We start from the raw sequence: 20,841 nt of genomic DNA on the forward strand, positions 1-20,841 counted from the left end.
AATATTTTGTGACACATAATATTTGAAATTTAGCCACCCCCCAAAAAAAATATATAAATAAATAAACAAACAAATAAGTAAATGAATAAAAAATAAACAAATAAATACAAAAAAACTTTTTTTGTATTTATTCGGCGAAAAGTTGTATTGTAAATAAGTTTTATCGAGTTATATAATTTGACGACTTGAATATTTTTCAAAAAAGGCACATTGTAGAGTTTGTCCCCGTTCCGTTGCCGTTCATAATTTTATAAATATCAATCGTACCTGTTTTACGGTCACACTTGGCCCCATTCTCACACAGGCATCTCTGAGTACATCCGGGACCAAACGTCCCCTTGTCACAAATGACGTCACAGTCTTTCCCTTTGTATCCCACGGGGCAGGTGCACGTGCCTGTCACGTGGTCGCACTGCGCGCCGTTAAGGCAGGTACAGTTGTTATGGCAACCAGGACCGTATGTCCCTTGCGGGCAACGATTCTCACAAAGAACGCCAACATATCTGTACGAAAGCAAAGGTCTTGAAACAACTGACTCTGCAGCAGCATCGCTAAACATCCAACTTTGATCGACACCTTTGAAAACTATGCACAGAGCTCTGTAAGGGATGAAGCCAGCTAACTACTATGCAAGCACAATGAACACGAAATGGCATGCCATATATTGCATGTCAAGCGGTCTTGTTTGCGTGCGACAACATTTACTAAACCTATAATTTGGGCTGTAGAATGTCCCAAACTAAAACAAGAAGAGAAATCTGACATGAAAAGATTGTTATAGAATATAGAGAGTATGCTTGGGAAATAAGCCTGGTTCTTTTAAAGAAATGGGGCCACAATGAGACATTTCGAAAGCAGACTTACCCATCAGCACATGCGCACGACCCGTCTTTCTTATCGCACATCCGGGTATTCCCATGCACGCATTGACACGTGCTGGAGCAGTTGAAGCCGTAGCGATCACGTGGGCACGTCAGCTGACAGCTGTTACCATAGTAACCAGGGAGGCAGAGACAGACGCCATCTGTGGCTCTGCAGGGAACACGGTTGTCGCACTCGCACTTTCTGGCGCACTGGTCGCCGTATCTACCCTCGGGGCACTGCTCAAGACACCTGGAGCACACAAAAGATCTCAATAAAACCGAGATCACACGAAAGATCCCACTCAAGTCGAGATCACACAAAAGATCCCACTCAAGTCGAGATCACACGAAAGATCCCACTCAAGTCGAGATCACACAAAAGATCCCACTCAAGCCGCAATCACACGAAAGATCCCACTCAAGTCGAGATCACACAAAAGATCCCACTCAAGCCGAGATCACACAAAAGATCCCACTCAAGCCGAGATCACACAAAAGATCCCACTCAAGACGAGATCACACGAACGATTCCAATCAACCCGAGATTACACAAAAGATCTCAATAAACACGAGGTCACTTAAAAGATTTCATTAAAGCCGAGATCAAACAAAAGATCTCAATCAACACGAGATCACTTAAAAGATTTCATTAAAGCCGAGATCACACAAACGATTCCAATCAACACGAGATCACTCAAAAGATTTCAATAAAGCCGAGACCACACAAAATATCTCAATAAAGCCGAGAGCATGCAAAGAATCCCAATCAACCCGAGATCACAAAAAAGATCCCAATGAATCCGAGGTCACACAAAGATCCAAATTAAGTTGGGATCACACAAAAGATCCCAATCAACACAAGATCACACAAAATATTTAAATCAAAACGCACACAAAAGATCCCAGACAACCCGAGTTCACACAAAAGATCCCAATCAACCTGAGATCACACGACATATCCTTATGAATCCGAAGTCACACAAAATATCCAAATCAACCCGAGATCACACTAAAGACCCCAATCGCTCACCTGGGCCCGCGGTACCCCGGCCTGCAGTTGCACTGCCCAGTCACATGATCACATGGCTTTTTCACGTCTGTCTTGCTGGGGTCACATCGACAGCTACTCGCGCACATCATCCCGTAACGGCCCGCGGGACACGGATCCTTACAGCTCTTCCCAGTCCACCCGGGTCTACAGGTACACGAGCCAGTCACGTGATCACACGTGCCATTGTTAGCGCAAGGGCAGGGATGGATACATTCGCTGCCATAGAAGCCTTTTGGGCATACTTGTGAGCATGTGTGTCCTTGGTAACCAGGTGGGCAGTGGCATTTCCCGCTAAACCGATCACATGACTCGCACTGGCACCTGGCAAAAGATTTTCATTGATATTGTCGTTATTGCTATCTTTTATCAATTACTGCACAGGGGCGTTTTCCGAAATTTGCATTCCGTATAAGAAATAAACGTCGGTGGATGAAAATTGCCATGTCGTTTATTTATCATTTTTATTACTACAGCGGACAGTCCTCGCACTACACATTTTCCATTTGCCGCCCGTCATTTGTACTCGCAACGGGTTTTTTAAAATAGGTGTATACTAATAGAAGACTTGAGTTTGACAGACAAAGACTTAAGAGTCCCAGTCACTTTATCATATTACAGGCTTCTAATAACATCTTTGAATGTCTTAGAAATCCGTTTAAAAACCAACGAAAAAACTATTTCAAAATCCCTTTTAGATTATAGTGAGGACACAGAAAGCGGGCCATGCTGAACAACTTTGACCAATCAGATTCGGCTTGAACACCGAAACATTTTTAAAAGAAAAGTTCAGCAAATGAGAAACGCCCGACGAAAACTTTTTTCAACATCCCTTTTAGATTATAGTGAGGACACAGAAAGCGAGCCATGCTGAACAACTTTGACCAATAAGATTCGGCTTGAACACCGTAAACATTTTCAAAAGAAAAGCCAATAAAAAACGCCCGACGTTGTTTATCACTCGTATTTTTACGAGTGATCGAGCCGCTTTACCACGGTCGACTACACGTACAAGAAACGTACGGCGTTTCTCATTGGTTGAACTTCTTTTTACAAAATGTTTACGGTGTTTAAGCCGAATCTGATTGGTCAAAGTTATTCAGTTAGCCCCGCTTCTTCTGTCGTCACTGTAATTCCTATAATCGGGACATAGCTCCTTGCCCAGCGTAGCCCCACACCACCCTAGTAATGGATAAAAATTGATGCATTTCAAGGACTAGGTATTACGCGCGAGTCCCAAATGACGGCGTGTATAACACTATTTAAAAATCCCTTAAGGACATCCTTTTGCAGGCTATAACTCTCACTTCTTACCTTGCGACGCAGTTAATTCCATAGCGACCCGCGCTACAGCTTGCGTTACAGCTAGGTCCAGTCCACCCCGTGCCACAGGAACACCGGCCAGTGATAGCATTACACGTGCCATTATTGGCACACAAGCATTTGAGTCCACAATTTGCTCCATGCTTACCAGCGGGGCACGGCCTGTCACATGCATTCCCATGGTAACCGGCGGCACAATTACACGAGCCGTCTGTGGCGTTACAAGAGCCGTTTACGCATGCGCAGGGCAGGGTACAGTTAAAGCCATAGGTCCCGGATGGACAAGCTGGAACGGGAAGAAAATCGATGTTGTAAGTCTGTTTGTTTTTTTTCTCTAATACAGTAGAACCTGGATTTTACGATAACCTCGATTTTACGATGGCGTCCCTTTCTCCCGGCGGGAATACAGTGAAGTGTATAAGAATTTGCCTCGAACTTACGATACTAGATACAACGATATTCTCGATTTTACGTTACAAATCCCTTCTCCCGAGCGTAATTTTTACCTTGATACAACGATATCACTGATTCTGTCTATCAACATAGAGAGAAAAACTTAAGACAACACACACGTACAATACAGTTTATCTATACAAATACAGTTAATCTACATATCTTGTTAAATGCAGATTACAGTCTGATAGAAAGTAACTGAACAATCCTCCACAGAGTACAGTTACAATATTATTATTTTGTAAAAGTTGATAATTAACTATCACTACAACGATATTTTCAATGAATTTTCCTTTATATCGTAAAATCGAGGACCTCTTTTGCAACGATACCTCTATTTTACGGTACATTTTCTTCTCAATCAACACGTTTAAGCATTGTTGTGTTTGTCTACCTTGATCACATCTTTTCCCAGTCCATCCCGGCAAGCATTCACATGACCCTGTCACGTGGTCACAGTAACCATGGAGACACTGGCACTTTGATTGGCACTGACGCCCGAAGTAGCCCACAGAACACGCCTCCAGGCACGAATCACCATGGTAACCATCCAGGCAAACACATTTCCCGGTGGCAGCGTTGCATGCTCCGTTGCTATGGTAACACTTGGGGCAAGGACTGTTACAGTTAATGCACGGTTTGTCACACCGCTGGCCAGTCACGCGGCGGTTACACACGCAAGCGCCAGTGACGGGGTCACATGACCCATTAATGCAATCGCATTTGCTGCTACAATTGACACCCCATGACCCTCCAGGGCACGGCTGATAACATGATCGTCCACTCCATCCTGGATTGCAGTGGCAGAACCCGGATGTGACGTCGCACACATTGGTGTTGGTGGCTTTGCAGGTACAAGCGTTGGAGCAGTTTGTACCATAGTAGCCTTTGGGACATCGTGACTCACATCTGTCTCCGGTAAACCCTGGAGCACACGCGCATCGTCCACTAGCCTGAAAAGAAAACAGAATCATATATATATAGAAGTATGTGAATTTGTCGGCGTGTACCTACTGTACCAACTCCCAGAAGCAATATAAAAACAAAGAAACTTACAGCGTCGCATTCGCCGTTACGAGAGCACTGACAAGTATTGGTACATCCAGGCCCCCAGCTATCCAAGCCACAGGGATCCCGACATTCTGGACCAGTCCAACCGGCATTACATGAGCAGCCATCTGTGCATGCGCACTGACCTGTGACCGCATTGCAGCGAGCGCCATTGGTGCAATTGCAGGGGTGGGCGCAGTTGTGACCCCAGAGGGATGGGGGACAGGGTTTGCTGCAAAAGGGACCTGTCCAGCCTGGGGAGCAGCTACACACGCCTAGAGATGAAAGGAGAATCAGAGGGACACATTGCAGCTACCCTTCAAGGTCTGTAAGTCTAGCCGGATGTCCAGGGAGGTGAGAGGAAAGGGGTACGATATCTGTTTTTCGATTAGTTAAAGGGTTCTCAAATCATGGTTTCGCTTCACAAACAATTCCTCGCCAAAACTTTTAAACAAAATATAATATTTGGTAAAAATTTATATATGAAAGTCGCAAGAACGTCCGAAATACGTGAAAAAAAACTACCATCCTGAATTTAGTGGTTGGGTGCTCCAATGGGCTCAAATGGTGAGTTATGAACGCTAAAACATATGGAAGACATCTCTTGCTAAAACATAACGTTATAACAACCAAAATATCTACAAATTGGAAAAAAAGCTGGCGAGTCTAAGATCTTTCGAATTCACGAATTCCTGATTGGAATAGGCCTGATTTGCTCAAAGAGGAACCAACATTGAAGTGTGAGATGCACTTAAATATATTGCGTCTCCAGTCCAAACGCCTCCCCGGCTGATAAATACCAAAAAAACACGCCAAAGAAATCTCCCTAAAAGGCTGCTTACCTTTCACAACACTTACCCGACACTCGGTCACATTCGGCACCGTTCATACATGGGCACTTGTGATTACAGTCGATGCCAAAGAAGCCGGCTCTACAAGGCTGCCGGCATGTCACGCCAGTCACGCCAGGCACCCTACAGTCACACAGTCCATCACGTTTACTGCAGGTCTGGTTGTAGGCGCACTGGCATGTGTAACTGCAGTTCCTTCCGTATATTCCCCTGGGACATTCTTCTTTGCAGTACCTTCAAAGGATTTCAGAATAGTTAGCGAGTGCTCCGTGATGTGTCTTACCCTAGCAATTTCTGTGTTGTTTGGAAAGCAAAACAAACTAATTACTATCGTTTAACCGTTAAATTCTTAACGCATTTTGTTCTCTTTTTGTTGAGCTCCTAGCGTCGAATCCTTGCGGCGTGATCCGAAGCCATTTAGGGTTTGTAAATTAATATACTTGCAGTATAGGTGTTAAAAATCGCTGGCAAGAGTTTACAGAAGAAACTGCAGTATTTTTTGGGTGTGTTTTTTAACTATGATATCTAGAACTTGTAACAGTCTGTTTTTATTTTGGTTCATTGATTGTCATTATGTGAATAAGCTAAAAATTGTAGAGATAAAATATAAGATTGGTGTGAATAATACAGCATCAGTGACAGTCCCCTAGAACTAGTTACCTAGAAAGGTATCAGAAATATCTACATGCCAATCAAACCAGTTGGGCAAATGCGTCATCCGTTCACCCATCACCTCCTCCCTCCCTCCTACCCCCCTCCCTGTTTCTCACGCACCCCTCCCCCTAGGTGTCACACCACCTTACCTGCCGTACCAACAAGTTGGGCAAATTCGTCATCCGTTCATCCATCACCTCTTCCCCCCTTTCCTCCTACCCCCACCCCTCCCTGTTTCTCACGCACCTCTCCCCCTAGGTGTCACATCACCTTACCTGCCGTACCAACCAGGTGGACAAATGCACTCCCCTGTCATCCGGTCACACATTAGTGCAGAGGCCGAGCAGGAGCAATTCCTGGCGCACCCCTCCCCCCAAGTGTTGTGCGGGCAGGTATGCTGGCAAAACTTCCCGATCCACCCCACAGTGCAGTTACACGAGCCAGTGCGGCGATCGCACGAAGCTCCATTCACACACTGACATTTCTGTGTACACTCGTAGCCATAATAACCTGTAAGAAGAGATGGTCAGCGATCACGAATAATGTTCATTCAACTGCAGCTTAAATGATCATAGCAATCCTACTCGTTCCTAAGCGTCTCAAGTCGGCCAAACAATGTTCTGTGTTTTCATAAGAAGCAAGTACCATGACTGGTATGGCACTAGGAAGACCACGGACAAGTTGTAGAAAAACTAGGTAGCAAGCGTAGGCATGGTGGAATCAGGGAAATAAATCAACGCAAGATTGAAAAGGTACGTTTTATGCCTCCATAGAAAGAGAGTAGTTTTAATCTTTGTCTTTGTTTATCGAGGGTAACATATTTAACCGAATATACAGTTTTCTAAAATATGGCCCTCGGTTAGTAAGCACTGTCACTGGGGGTGGTCACTGCCAGAGGGTTTAATGCGTCCCCAGTGGTTCTTTTACGTCTCTTCGCTTCAGGTTAGTGTTGTGCAGCTTGAAGAGACGGGACCTCCGGTTTAGTGTCCTTATCCGAGAAGACTAGAAACACGGGAGAAAAACTTCAACTCACTTGTGACACAAATTCGAATCAATACAGGAACCCGGAAAAAATCCCCAGTTTGAGCCAGGATTCGAACCTGGGCCACAGCGGTGAGAGGCCGACGCGCTAACACACTAGGCCACCCGTGATTCCACCTTTGTTGGAGCAAAAGCCCATGACTCAAGGTACGCTCACCAATTTCGCACACTGGCGCACACGCTCCAAACACATGGTCCTGGGTGCTAGGCAGCACAGTGATTACATGGAAACCCTCAGTAAAGATCGCAACAATGTCTGCAATTATGTGATAGCCTACCTGTTGGGCACTCATCAATACATGTGGGTCCACTGTACCCCGGCATGCAATGGCACTTTCCCGTGCGGCTGTCACATGACCCATACTCCGAGCACGTGCAAACGCCTTTACAATCAATTCCCCATTGGCCATCAGGGCAAGGAAGCTGACACGTATTACCATGGAAACCTGGCGCACATGCGCAGACAAAGGAGCCGTTCTGAAGAGATTGTTTGCACGTGCCTCCATTCTGGCATGGGTTTGGGGTGCAGCCGTAGTGTTGGCAACCGTCTCCATGGTAACCAGGTAGGCAGTAGCACGACTCTGTGGTGTTCAAGTGGGAAGAGGGGGTGGGGAAGATCGTCGTACTGTTCCCTTGAATTAAAAAAAACCTTATTATGTTATGCTTGCAATAGGGAATATAAACAATAAAACCCTTTGCATTCCATCCAATACCGGTACAATAGTAATTATGCATGTTGAGTGGACAACTCAAATGAAGATAAATAAGTTGATGGAGAGTTGAGTCCGGCTAAATAGAACACCCCTCGACAACCATGGGCACCAAGGTCAGCAGGAGAGGGAGAACACGCCTTCAAAAGCAATTATAATCCCCAACAAAGCCGCATTGTCACCAGTTTACTTCCGGAGGTCCGACGGAAACCTCAACCGTTAAAAAAACAAAAGAATCTATTCGAATCCGAAATATTTAACAGGCCATCCGCTCTAAATTATCAATCACATCCTCAAAGAAACTTCCAATAGACACACTGCTTTCAATATTTTGAAATATTATTGGCGTTTTCCGTTAGAAATCATCGGAGATTTTTACGTAATCGACCGGAAGTAAACTGGTGACAATGCGGCTTTAAAGAAATTTGTATATACTGGTAATTAACTATCAACTTTTTCTATACTGATAACTAACTATTTTCGATTTTCCTTGAAGGATTGGGCTATTAGGATCAAGCTCTATAAAAATGCCATTTAAGCTCACACAATATCAAGCCACACAATGGTTCCACTTCTATCGACCTAGTCAAGCATCTAACTAAGAATACTTTCAATACATGCCTTTAAAGAAGTAACATTAAAGCTCTAATAAGCCCCTGGTGGACCATTTTTACCTTATGCTTATTTCGAAACCTGATTACTTTCTTTTTCTAAGTACTTTCGTGTCATCCTTTTTTTTACAGGAAATGTTCCCTCCGCTTCCTTGGGTTTTTTTTAAACTTATTGCTGCATACATTTAACTTTGATAAGCGCAAAGTCAAGGTATTTTATACCTTTTTTCTCAATTCTCCCAGACTGGTTGGGATGGCAAGCTGCGTTGCTACCGCAGTTTCTATCTCCAATGCACGGCTTTCTTGTTGGCAGCTCCAGGCCTGACGCTGCGCATGCGCTCTCAGACAAATAGATACCATACAGCTCAATTCGTAAGCAGGGCCAATAGTTCCAGGTCTCGGGGTAGATTCTGATGGCGCGGACAGGGGCTGCGAAGGGCAGTTCTATTTCGGTGATACTGGATGCGTCTAGGAAAAGAGAGTAACTGTTAAAGAAAGCTAATAATGCAACTTTATCGACTCCGGCCGAGAAAAGAATCCATTTTTATCGGCTAGTTATTTACTTTCCCATCCAATATCGTAAATGACGTAACTGATACTTATTGTGCATGGCTATTTTAAAGGTTTTTTTTTTTCAAATAAATCGTTTATTTTTAATACCAAAACAGTGGCAGATTGATAATGATGACAAGTCTTATAAAAAGAGAGCAACATAGAGAAGGGAGCAAATGGAGCAAAATAAAGAAGAGAGGAGACTTGAAACGGAACATATTTCTATGTGGAAATCAGTGTGAAGGACGTACAACAAGAGAAGCGAAAAAACAAGAAAACCAAGAAGGCTGGGAGGTTGAATCCCCCAACTCTCTAACCTTTGTTGGCAATGAATTCCTTTTTGCCAGCTCTATCCCTGTACCAGGTGAAATGATCGAAATCACCATCATCTAGAGACACCTTAAGCAAAAAGCTGCAAAAAGGACATTTGTTAGCGACACTTCGGTTTAGGTTTTGGCGGGGCAGTGTCTATTCGTATGTGGGTAGGTATATTTATTTGCAATTTTTGTAAATAAATCCAATCAATAAATCTACGTTTTAAGTCAGCATGCAACTTGTAAACAAATCAAACAAATTAACACAAACTGGTTTGAAATGTCAAGCTGCTGTATTTGAGAGAGCAGCAGTCAAAACTCTAAACTAAAAAGTAAGGAAACCTTTTCACTTGGCTTTGGTGTAATTTTATTGTATAAATAAAGTAATAAGCTGTTAGTGTTCCCCTTGGCAATTTTGCCAGATGCAATGCATTTAAGTTTAATGCATTTAAGTTTTCCAAGACAATATATACTATACATTTTTGTATTACTTGAGAAAATGATTTGCCTTGATGGGGAACAAAAAAGAAAAAGAAAAACGTACGTGTGACAGGGCCCTAAATAACCCGTCTTAATCTACAGTTACGCCAGCAGTGAAATACAGTCAGCAAACAAAATTAAAAAGCCTTCACAGGGTCAGCATCTTTGGTTTGTTAACAGTATTCTCGCTTATGATAAAAGAGTCTCTGGAAATGGGGTTACCTCTTGATCCAATAGTCATTAGATTTTTGGAAGATGTCTTTGCCCCCCTGTATAGCAATGCGTGAGAGCATGGCAAGGTTGGGTAGCTTGACTTGGAGGTATATGAACCGACTGTTTTGATCAGATGAGCACCAGCCCTCTAGAAACAGAAAAAAAATAGTTGTGTGAGGCTTGGAAGGGTATGTCAAAGCTAAGGGGTGTGGGGCCATGTGGGGTAAGCAAAAGCTGAAGTGGTGTAAGTAGAAGTGGGATTGAGTTTTAAAGGCGGGAAAACGTATGGTAAGTTTGTGCATTTAAAAGGTCAATGGGTTGAGGTAGTGTAAGGCCTTTTTAAAGGTGAGATTAATTAAGGTAAGACAAGGCGGCAAGACAACGTGAGGTCAGGTAAGGTGAGGTTAGTTGAGGTTGAGGCAAGGCTAAGTCTGGTGTGAGGTAAGGCAAGACTAGGTGAGATGAGGAAGGGTGAGATAAGGGCTACATGTAGGTAAGGTGTGGTAAGGAGAAGCAAGGAGAAGTTAGGTACCAGGTAAGGCTAGGAGAGTTGGAGTAAAAGTGACAAGGCATGCTAGACTAAGATGGTGAGATTAGGTGTGATAAGGTGACGTGTGACCATGTGAGGCCTGGTGAGGTGGGGTGAATTGAGATAGGGTGGGGTGAAGTGGGCTAAGTGAACAGAGGTGAAGTAAGAGTGTAAGGTCCTGGCCAAATAAGGACACAGGTTGCCCTCAACATTGGGGAAAAGTGTTTCCTAAATGTTTTCGAGTGTGGTCAAACAGTCATGAAACATCGAGAAACATGTTTACGCACGCTTGAAAACATGAAATGTTTCTACCTCGCTGTGGAAACATTTTTTTGTGACCTGGGAAACATAGACGAAACATGCGCATGGACAACAATGTTTCCAGCAACATGTGTCCTTGTTTGGCCAGGGCCTAAAGGTATTCTATGCTAAGATGAAGCATTGAAAAGCATGGTGAGCTCCATGTATGAGTTAAGGCCAGGGGGGTGCAATAAGGAAATTCCTTTCTAAGGATAGGTGATATAAGGTAAGGTATGGAAATGTGTGATTAGGTAACATGAGGTAACATGAACCAATAGGTGGGTTAAGTCAAGATGAGGTGTAAATGTGGGTCCTGAGAAAGGGGATAAAGTTGGAGAAAGTGGAGTTTCATGAATTCACCAAATAATGCTAACAAATATTACTTCCTCTAAAGGTGACGGATTCAAAGGGGGAGTGTAACATTGTCCTGTATATCCTCTTATGCCTAGTGCACACTAGCGGCATATCGACATAATGACATAGGCGCATAAGAGAAAAAAATGTCGGGCTAAACATAGTGCGTGCATCCATGTTGTTATGTTGTTATGTTGCTAGTGTGCACTAGGCATTACCAGGCGCATTGAGCCGTCCAAATCTTGGCTTTGGCAATGAGCCTATATTTGCACTCAAGTAGGAGTCAGGTATATGTCGACTTTGCATGCCCAGGTCAGACCATTTCTCCAGTTTGCTTGGTGCAAGGATAATTCTGTCGTATTGGAAGCCAAACTCATACTGACGAAAAGTGATGGTGTGGGAACCAGGATGCAGCTTAAACGTCTAGAATAGACAAACGATAAAGTTAGGAAAAGTACTCACTGGTATGTCTGAATGATGGACACGGAGTAACATTGGAATTCAGTATAGGGGGTTCTTTGCCCTCTGTACACCTTAATAAAGAATAATATCGAGTTATTCTGTTTCCATTTCTGATACTGCATCGCATGTAAGTGCATTGAACACAAAGAAATATTGGCTGGAAGGGGCTTTTTCTAGCTAAAACTATAAGTTATTTGTCTTGTGTACACCTAAATACAGATAAGTCCTAGTTGCCCTTTGTTAAACAGGGCTTTCATTTATTTTCAGAGTAGGTGGTGGAGATTGATAAGTAGTGGAACTTATTTTATCTTTTTAGTTCACATAAAACTTAAGTCGCACAGTGGAACAGCCGGCGCTTCCGCCGGTGCCTAATAAAACCCCTGTTAAACAGCAGGTCAGAGGTCCAACAAACAAAGGGCCACCCGTGCATAATGGCCTTCTGGTGTCTATGAAGGATTTGCAAATAAGACTCTATGCTCCACCGAAGATCAAACATTTTTATTTAAATATCGAATGATCAAGTTATCTTTATAAAGTTGGATGGTAGTTTTGGTCCCCCCAAGATGTTTATTGCAGTATATTAATATAAATAACGATTAAAACTACACTTAGTCCTACAAAGCCCCCTTTAACATCTACCATACAGTACAACAGACCCTTTGAGGGGATCCATTAATTCAGGCTCTCTTAACGTTCGAATTAAATGCTGATAATGTTTCCATTGAAAACGCTCCCCATGTCTTCACGTCAAAATACCACCTTTGTTCCCCACCACCTTTGTCTAAAACGCCCTTTCAAGTCCTGTTCAATGCCCCCTTTCAGTGAGACACGTTACCACTGAGCCACAAAGCCCGCGCTAGAAAACATAGATACATACTAAAAGTAATCTTATTTTAGTGCTTGCATTATATGTTCTATAAGAGCATGTCGAATTCCAGTTACTTTTCTTCTTCAGAAAGATAAAATACCCGATACAATTGATCACATTACTGTTGTACAATATGTATTTTGCATAATAACCTAAAAAAGTGCAAATCATCATTCGATAAGCTTAAGTCAAATATGCGGGGGCATGTTTTTGTACCAAATAATGTGTTTGAACCTACAGAGAACCTCAATAAAGCCTTGTAACTTGATTTTTGAATAACTTGACGTAAAGTTTGAAAGATTATATCTCGGAATGTGAATGAAAAACAGCCGCATTCGAGTTTATCAAAGCAAGCTGCCATAGGAGCGAATATGAAAGAATTGTTTAACAAACCCTAAAATCTTTTGATTGTTTGGATATTTTCTTCTTTATAAAGTGATTCTAGGCTGGCGCTTCGTCATATCCCAAAGTGTTTTCGAAGTCAAATTTCACAGCAAACCCGGCGGCCGATCTTTTTTCCTTCCTTTTTTTTCTCCGTGATGACATAGTAGCTACTCGCACATGCGCAGTAGCTACAAAAATGACATATAGTGTACATAACTCATTTAGACATATTATAAACCATTTAATTCGCTGATTGTAGGCTCAAATATGTCTACTGTACCTCAAGGCGATACATGAGCCACAGATGGTGTCTTTTCTTGGCAGCCGCAATCATCAACTTCCATTCTCCCTCATCTATCCTGAACTCAACCTCATTAACAGTCAGGTCAGTACTGTTCACATTCATCCACACGGTGTACTCGGCAGTGTAATGGATGTCAAAGGTGTAGGTGCCAAGCACGTCACCCTGGCTACCATTAGCCCGCACATACTCAAATGGGACACCCCGATCATCATAGGACCACTGCTGACTATAGGCTGGACCTAAGTGTAAATATGGAATGGTCAGTAATCTCTGAACAGATTAAAGCCCTGTGTAAACTGCCTGGATGTCTACATGACTAAAAATTAGTGGAGAGCTACAGTACTTGGGAATAGAATAGAATAGTTTAATGTGCGACTTCACCTAGCAAGTTATAATCTTCTTGGGGAGCCTAGGTGGTGCAACTAGCAGAGAATCGCTCTGTAGGGCCTGTGCCTCACACCAATGGGTTCTGGGGTCGATTCCTGGTTCCAACGTGAGTTAAGTTGGTTGGTCTCGCCTGAGCTCCGAGGGTTTTTTCTCTGGGTTCTCCGGTTTTCTTCCTCCAAAAACTAACAACTTTTATCTTAGCTGTGATCTGTGGTCAGACATGAGTTGTATGGAGGCTGCCTGAGGCGCCTTCCCATGCCTTTAACTCGACCACGTCTGAATCTGCGCTCTCGCAATTCAGCATCTAGCTGTGATGAGAGTGATAAGCTACTCCTTTTTTTTTTCTTGAACTACTTTACAAGAAGTCCAATTGGACTCTACAGCACCTCCAATATGACAGGTGGGGATCCAGGAGTTATTTATATGTTTATTCACATACTCCTTGAAAAGAGAAAAGCCTACAGTAGATCCACATTTGGAATTCCCATATACCTTGCATTACTTGGTCTCTGATGACAGCCTGGCGTTCGCACCCAGGGAGTGGGTTACTGCGTGCTCTGCATAGTTCTGGAGGTTTCTCAGAAAGAAGTTCCTCACACATCAGCTTGACATCGTCGATAGCAACATTAGCACGGGGGCACACATCACCAGGGCACGCCTAAGATTGAACCATAGAATTCAACCATATCATCAGCAGGGTTGTAACAAGGTGTATTATGGGCATTGTTTTTTTTGGATCCGGGACCAAATTATGTTGGAAGGATTGGCATTATTTTCAAAATATTGTGATCACAACATTCTTTATCATGATTTTGTTTTAGCAGCAATGTGGTTAGATGCTAAACATGGAAGTCTGTAAAAGTAAAATAAATAAAAAACTAGAAATAAATATATTTAGAGAAAATGGTCTAAAAGCAAAACACCCTGATATCATGCCTGGTCACAGCCTGCAGTTCATACCTTACACTCTAAGCAAATGGCAGAATCTGCATTGCCACAACTGTCACAATGGGATGGTCTTCTTGGCAGGGTGTGTTCAAATCGAATACGATAAACTATGAACTGCTCTAGGTTCACATAAGCTGATCTCCAGTACACCGGCCCTTGGGAGCCTTCCATTGACCAGCCTGTTGGAAACGAATATGGATGATAAACATGTGTCCTCTATATGGGTAACTTGGGGATTTTAACAGCCTTGTTCCCCAAGCAACCTTACATAGACGTGTAGGGGTAAGGTGAATTGGCTAGCCACTCATTCACTTTGAAACATGTCTCAAATGCGAACTCCTTTCTCACTAGACCTTCTCCATCTTTCCACCCACCCCCTAGCATCCCTCGGCTCCCAGTTTTATTTCTCCCCTTCGCATTTGACTAGTACCTGGTCTTACCTCCTGATGATAAACCTTGTGCTAGAATACACGTAAGGTTGCTTTACATTTCGAAGAGCTCTAAGAAATATCCCACCTTTCCATTTTGTAACTCTATATACTCGTTTTTGTCATCCCCATTCTTGCCATTCCACGCCATCATTTATGTTCAACATTTTCCTCCCTTCCAGATTATCTATCCACCTAACACCCCCCCCCCCCACCACCACCACCCACCCACCCCAGGTGCTTTGGTACGAATACCCGCCTTCAACCGAAAATTTAACAGCCTTGTTTTGAGTTCCACTATGTCTGCTGGTCAGAGACACTTATAACATACAAAACAGTGCAAGTCTCTCTTCTAGGCAAACCATTCCCAGCATCACCACATTGCTAATGACAAAGTGACATTCTAATGTGGAAAATGCCATTACTAATCTGGAAAATTTAAGTTTTTTTGAGCTTACACTGCTACCTAGCCTCCACCAATCACAGTTGTCAGAAAATATTTGCAATAAAACTTCTGTACACATGTTTGCTTCTGGCCAATGAAAGGTTTCTATTAGGGGAGTGTTCATTAAATACACCGAGGGGGGGAGGGAAGATATTGTGGGGGGCTCCAAAAATGTTTAACCACCAAATAGGGGGGCTCCGAAAGAAAAAGTCCAGTAAGGGAAAAGAAAGACAATTTTGGGGTTCTAATTTTGGGGGAGCACCGAAAAAAATGTTTACAATGAAATGGGGACTCTGAAATTTTAAGGTGTCTTGAGTAAAAATCTTCAACCCCCCCCCCCCCCCCCCTCAGTGTATTTAACGAACCTAGTTGCAATAGGGATCTGTTTACTATACTATTGTCTGACATCAGGCCCTCATCTGGGCCAATCCAACTGCCCCATACAACAATCCTACAACACCAATGACCACACCCATCCCCTCTCTACTGACATCAGGCCCTCATCTGTGCCTATCCAACTGCCCCATACAACAGTCCAAAACACCAATGACCACACCCATCCCCTCTCTACTGACATCAGGCCCTCATCTGTGCCAATCCAACTGCCCCATACAACAACCCTACAACACCAATGACCACACCCATCCCCTCTCTACTGACATCAGGCCCTCATCTGTGCCTATCCAACTGCCCCATACAACAGTCCTACAACACCAATGACCACGCCCGTCCCCTCTCTACTGACATCAGGCCCTTATCTGTGCCTATCCAACTGCTCCATACAACAGTCCTACAACACCAATGACCACACCCATCCCCTCTCTACTGACATCAGGCCTTCATCTGTGCCTATCCAACTGCCCCATACAACAGTCCAAAACACCAATGACCACACCCATCCCCTCTCTACTGACATCAGGCCCTCATCTGTGCCCATCCAACTGCCCCATACAACAGTCCTACAACACCAATGATAACACCCATCCCCTCTCTACTGATATCAGGCCCTTATCTGTGCCTATCCAACTGCCCCATACAACAGTCCCACAACACCAATGACCACACCCATCCCCTCTCTACTGACATCAGGCCCTCATCTGTACTGACCCAGCTGCCCCATACAACAGTCCCACAACACCAATGACCACACCCATCCCCTCTCTACTGACATCAGGCCCTCATCTGTACTGACCCAGCTGCCCCATACAACAGTCCCACAACACCAATGACCACACCCATCCCCTCTCTACTGACATCAGGCCCTCATCTGTGCACATCCAACTGCCCCATACAACAGTCCTACAACACCAATGATAACACCCATCCCCTCTCTACTGACGTCAGGCCCTCATCTGTGCACATCCAACTGCCCCATACAACAGTCCTACAACACCAATGACCACACCCATCCCCTCTCTACTGACATCAGGCCCTCATCTGTGCACATCCAACTTCCCCATACAACAGTCCTACAACACCAATGACCACACCCATCCCCTCTCTACTGACATCAGGCCCTCATCTGTGCCCATCCAACTGCCCCATACAACAGTCCTACAACACCAATGACCACACCCATCTCCTCTCTACTGACATCAGGCCCTGATCTGTGCCTATCCAACTGCCCCATACAACAGTCCTACAACACCAATGACCACACCCATCCCCTCTCTACTGATATCAGGCCCTCATCTGTGCCTATCCAACTGCCCCATACAACAGTCCTACAACACCAATGATAACACCCATCCCCTCTCTACTGACATCAGGCCCTCACCTGTGCTTATCCAACTGCCCCATACAACAGTCCTACAACACCAATGACCACACCCATCCCCTCTCTACTGACATCAGGCCCTCATCTGTGCACATCCAACTGCCCCATAAAACAGTCCTACAACACCAATTACTACACCCATCCCCTCTCTACTAACATCAGGCCCTTATCTGTGCTTATCCGACTGCCCCATACAACAGTCCTACAACACCAATGACCACACCCATCCCCTCTCTACTGACATCAGGCCCTCATCTGTGCCCATCCAACTGCCCCATACAACAGTCCTACAACACCAATGATAACACCCATCCCCTCTCTACTGACATCAGGCCCTCATCTGTGCACATCCAACTGCCCCATACAACAGTCCTACAACACCAATGACCACACCCATCCCCTCTCTACTGACATCAGGCCCTCATCTGTGCCCATCCAACTGCCCCATACAACAGTCCTACAACACCAATGATAACACCCATCCCCTCTCTACTGACGTCAGGCCCTCATCTGTGCACATCCAACTGCCCCATACAACAGTCCTACAACACCAATGACCACACCCATCCCCTCTCTACTGACATCAGGCCCTCATCTGTGCCCATCCAACTGCCCCATAGAACAGTCCTACAACACCAATGACCACACCCATCCCCTCTCTACTGATATCAGGCCCTCATCTGTGCACATCCAACTGCCCCATACAACAGTCCTACAACACCAATGACCACACCCATCCCCTCTCTACTGATATCAGACCTTCATCTGTGCCTATCCAACTGCCCCATACAACAGTCCTACAACACCAATGACCACACCCATCCCCTCTCTACTGATATCAGACCTTCATCTGTGCCCATCCAACTGCCCCATACAACAGTCCTACAACACCAATGATAACAACCATCCCCTCTCTACTGATATCAGGCCCTCATCTGTGCCTATCCAACTGCCCCATACAACAGTCCCACAACACCAATGGCCACACCCATCCCCTCTCTACTGATATCAGGCCCTCACCTGTGCCCATCCAACTGCCCCATACAACAGTCCCACAACACCAATGACCACATCCATCCCCTCTCTACTGACATCAGGCCCTCATCTGTGCCCATCCAACTGCCCCATACAACAGTCCTACAACACCAATGATAACAACCATCCCCTCTCTACTGATATCAGGCCCTCATCTGTGCACATCCAACTGCCCCATACAACAGTCCCACAACACCAATGACCACACCCATCCCCTCTCTACTGATATCAGGCCCTCACCTGTGCCCATCCAACTGCCCCATACAACAGTCCCACAACACCAATGACCACACCCATCCCCTCTCTACTAACATCAGGCCCTCATCTGTGCCCATCCAACTGCCCCATACAACAGTCCTACAACACCAATGACAACACCCATCCCCTCTCTACTGACATCAGGCCCTCATCTGTGCACATCCAACTGCCCCATACAACAGTCCCACAACACCAATGACCACACCCATCCCCTCTCTACTGACATCAGGCCCTCACCTGTGCCCATCCAACTGCCCCATACAACAGTCCTACAACACCAATGATAACACCCATCCCCTCTCTACTGATATCAGACCTTCATCTGTGCACATCCAACTGCCCCATACAACAGTCCTACAACACCAATGATAACAACCATCCCCTCTCTACTGATATCAGACCTTCATCTGTGCACATCCAACTGCCCCATACAACAGTCCTACAACACCAATGATAACACCCATCCCCTCTCTACTGATATCAGACCTTCACCTGTGCCCATCCAACTGCCCCATACAACAGTCCTACAACACCAATGATAACAACCATCCCCTCTCTACTGATATCAGACCTTCATCTGTGCACATCCAACTGCCCCATACAACAGTCCTACAACACCAATGACCACACCCATCCCCTCTCTACTGACATCAGGCCCTCACCTGTGCCCATCCAACTGCCCCATACAACAGTCCTACAACACCAATGATAACACCCATCCCCTCTCTACTGATATCAGACCTTCACCTGTGCCCATCCAACTGCCCCATACAACAGTCCTACAACACCAATGATAACAACCATCCCCTCTCTACTGATATCAGACCTTCATCTGTGCACATCCAACTGCCCCATACAACAGTCCTACAACACCAATGACCACACCCATCCCCTTTCTACTGACATCAGGCCCTCACCTGTGCCCATCCAACTGCCCCATACAACAGCCCTACAACACCAATGACCACACCCATCCCGTCTCTACTGATATCAGGCCCTCATCTGTGCCCATCCAACTGCCCCATACAACAGTCCTACAACACCAATGACCACACCCATCCCCTCTCTACTGACATCAGGCCCTCACCTGTGCTGACCCAGCTGCCCCATGCAGCAGTGCTGACGTACACAGAAAGATTCCCAACATCATTTCCAAACATGCTCCAAAAGAAAGTGAGATGGCATCTACTCCGCCCATGTACCATCGGACTGTCCAGAGTTCCTAAAGAATAAAACGGAACATTTGAAAGAGAACAGTTGAGGATGGGAAAAACATACATTTGACAGGGCTTCTGGAATTACGCGGAAAAAAACTCAAAATTACGTGGAATTCTTTGCTAAATTACGCGCTAAATTACGTGGAAAATCAATCATTACGCGATAAATTACGCGGGATTTTGCAATACATTTTTCTTTAAAAATCAAAATTTTGCGGGATTATTGACTGAATTATGCACTACACGCAATATCAACTGTTACGCCCAAACTACATTTTCTACCAAAGGAAAGCACGAAATAACTTGAAAAGGTTATTTTTTTTGCGTGAAAATATCTTAGGCAAGTTTTCATTGGCTCCTAGCCACCAGCCAATAAAAAAGGGATTTATTATTAGTCCTAGGCCTTCGCGGTTTAGCAAAGAACGCCTAGTCATTTTATTTGTTTTCGAAATTCAGTTCGAAATATTGCACTCTTACGAAGAATATATCTCTTTTTTTATGAGAAATAGAGGTAAGAACCCTAAAAGAACACATCGGCTGTGAAATTAATTGTTTTGTCTTTCATAATTTAGCCAAATTACGCGGGATTACGCGGAAAAAGCCAAATTACGCGGAAAAAGCCAAATTACGCGCTTGTGCACGTAATTCCAGAAGCCTTGATTTGATGAATTTCGCTAGCCAACCAGCGTGGAAAAGACATGCTTCAATTAACAGCAGAACACAATGAATTCTCCTTTTAAAAGGTTTCTGTCAATTAAAACTATGATTCCCATATGTTTATTGGCTAATTTTCATAACGAAAGTCATAAAGTAACTGCTTGAAAGGGTATCCCTACAGTTGTGCAAGGTTTAGGTAGGGGGCTAGGCTCTCAAAGCAGACAGGTTGAACACTACCCTGTAGGCATTGCTCTGATCATACTTTCAATTCCCCTCACCTTATCAATAAGGATCATACTAGTAAAGTAGGGAGAATTTCTATTTG

General features: G+C 44.4%; 1 protein-coding gene across 3 annotated transcripts in view; it reads right to left on the reverse strand.

Moving 5' to 3' along the window:
• The window catches only part of LOC5509903 (multiple epidermal growth factor-like domains protein 6), a 29,998-nt gene that overhangs the window by 4,685 nt on the left and 4,472 nt on the right, over nt 1–20,841 (reverse strand). For 2 of the 3 annotated variants that reach the window (XM_048721694.1, XM_048721695.1), the window contains exons 3-19: nt 19,730–19,864; nt 14,712–14,878; nt 14,244–14,409; nt 13,341–13,603; nt 11,565–11,769; nt 10,173–10,311; nt 9,474–9,568; nt 8,827–9,072; nt 7,562–7,915; nt 6,518–6,752; nt 5,596–5,822; nt 4,744–5,012; nt 4,082–4,640; nt 3,226–3,520; nt 1,894–2,235; nt 865–1,113; nt 268–503 (exon numbers count right to left, since the gene is read on the reverse strand). In XM_048721694.1, coding sequence (XP_048577651.1) covers nt 268–503; nt 865–1,113; nt 1,894–2,235; nt 3,226–3,520; nt 4,082–4,640; nt 4,744–5,012; nt 5,596–5,822; nt 6,518–6,752; nt 7,562–7,915; nt 8,827–9,072; nt 9,474–9,568; nt 10,173–10,311; nt 11,565–11,769; nt 13,341–13,603; nt 14,244–14,409; nt 14,712–14,878; nt 19,730–19,864 — 4,182 coding nt within the window. Of the gene's footprint in view, nt 1–267; nt 504–864; nt 1,114–1,893; nt 2,236–3,225; nt 3,521–4,081; nt 4,641–4,743; nt 5,013–5,595; nt 5,823–6,517; nt 6,753–7,561; nt 7,916–8,826; nt 9,073–9,473; nt 9,569–10,172; nt 10,312–11,564; nt 11,770–13,340; nt 13,604–14,243; nt 14,410–14,711; nt 14,946–15,408; nt 15,841–19,729; nt 19,865–20,841 lie in introns of those variants that run through there. The other variant, XM_048721696.1, reaches the window with a different exon arrangement.

This window comes from Nematostella vectensis, chromosome 14 (genome assembly GCF_932526225.1).
Source record: "Nematostella vectensis chromosome 14, jaNemVect1.1, whole genome shotgun sequence".
NCBI lineage: Eukaryota > Metazoa > Cnidaria > Anthozoa > Actiniaria > Edwardsiidae > Nematostella > Nematostella vectensis.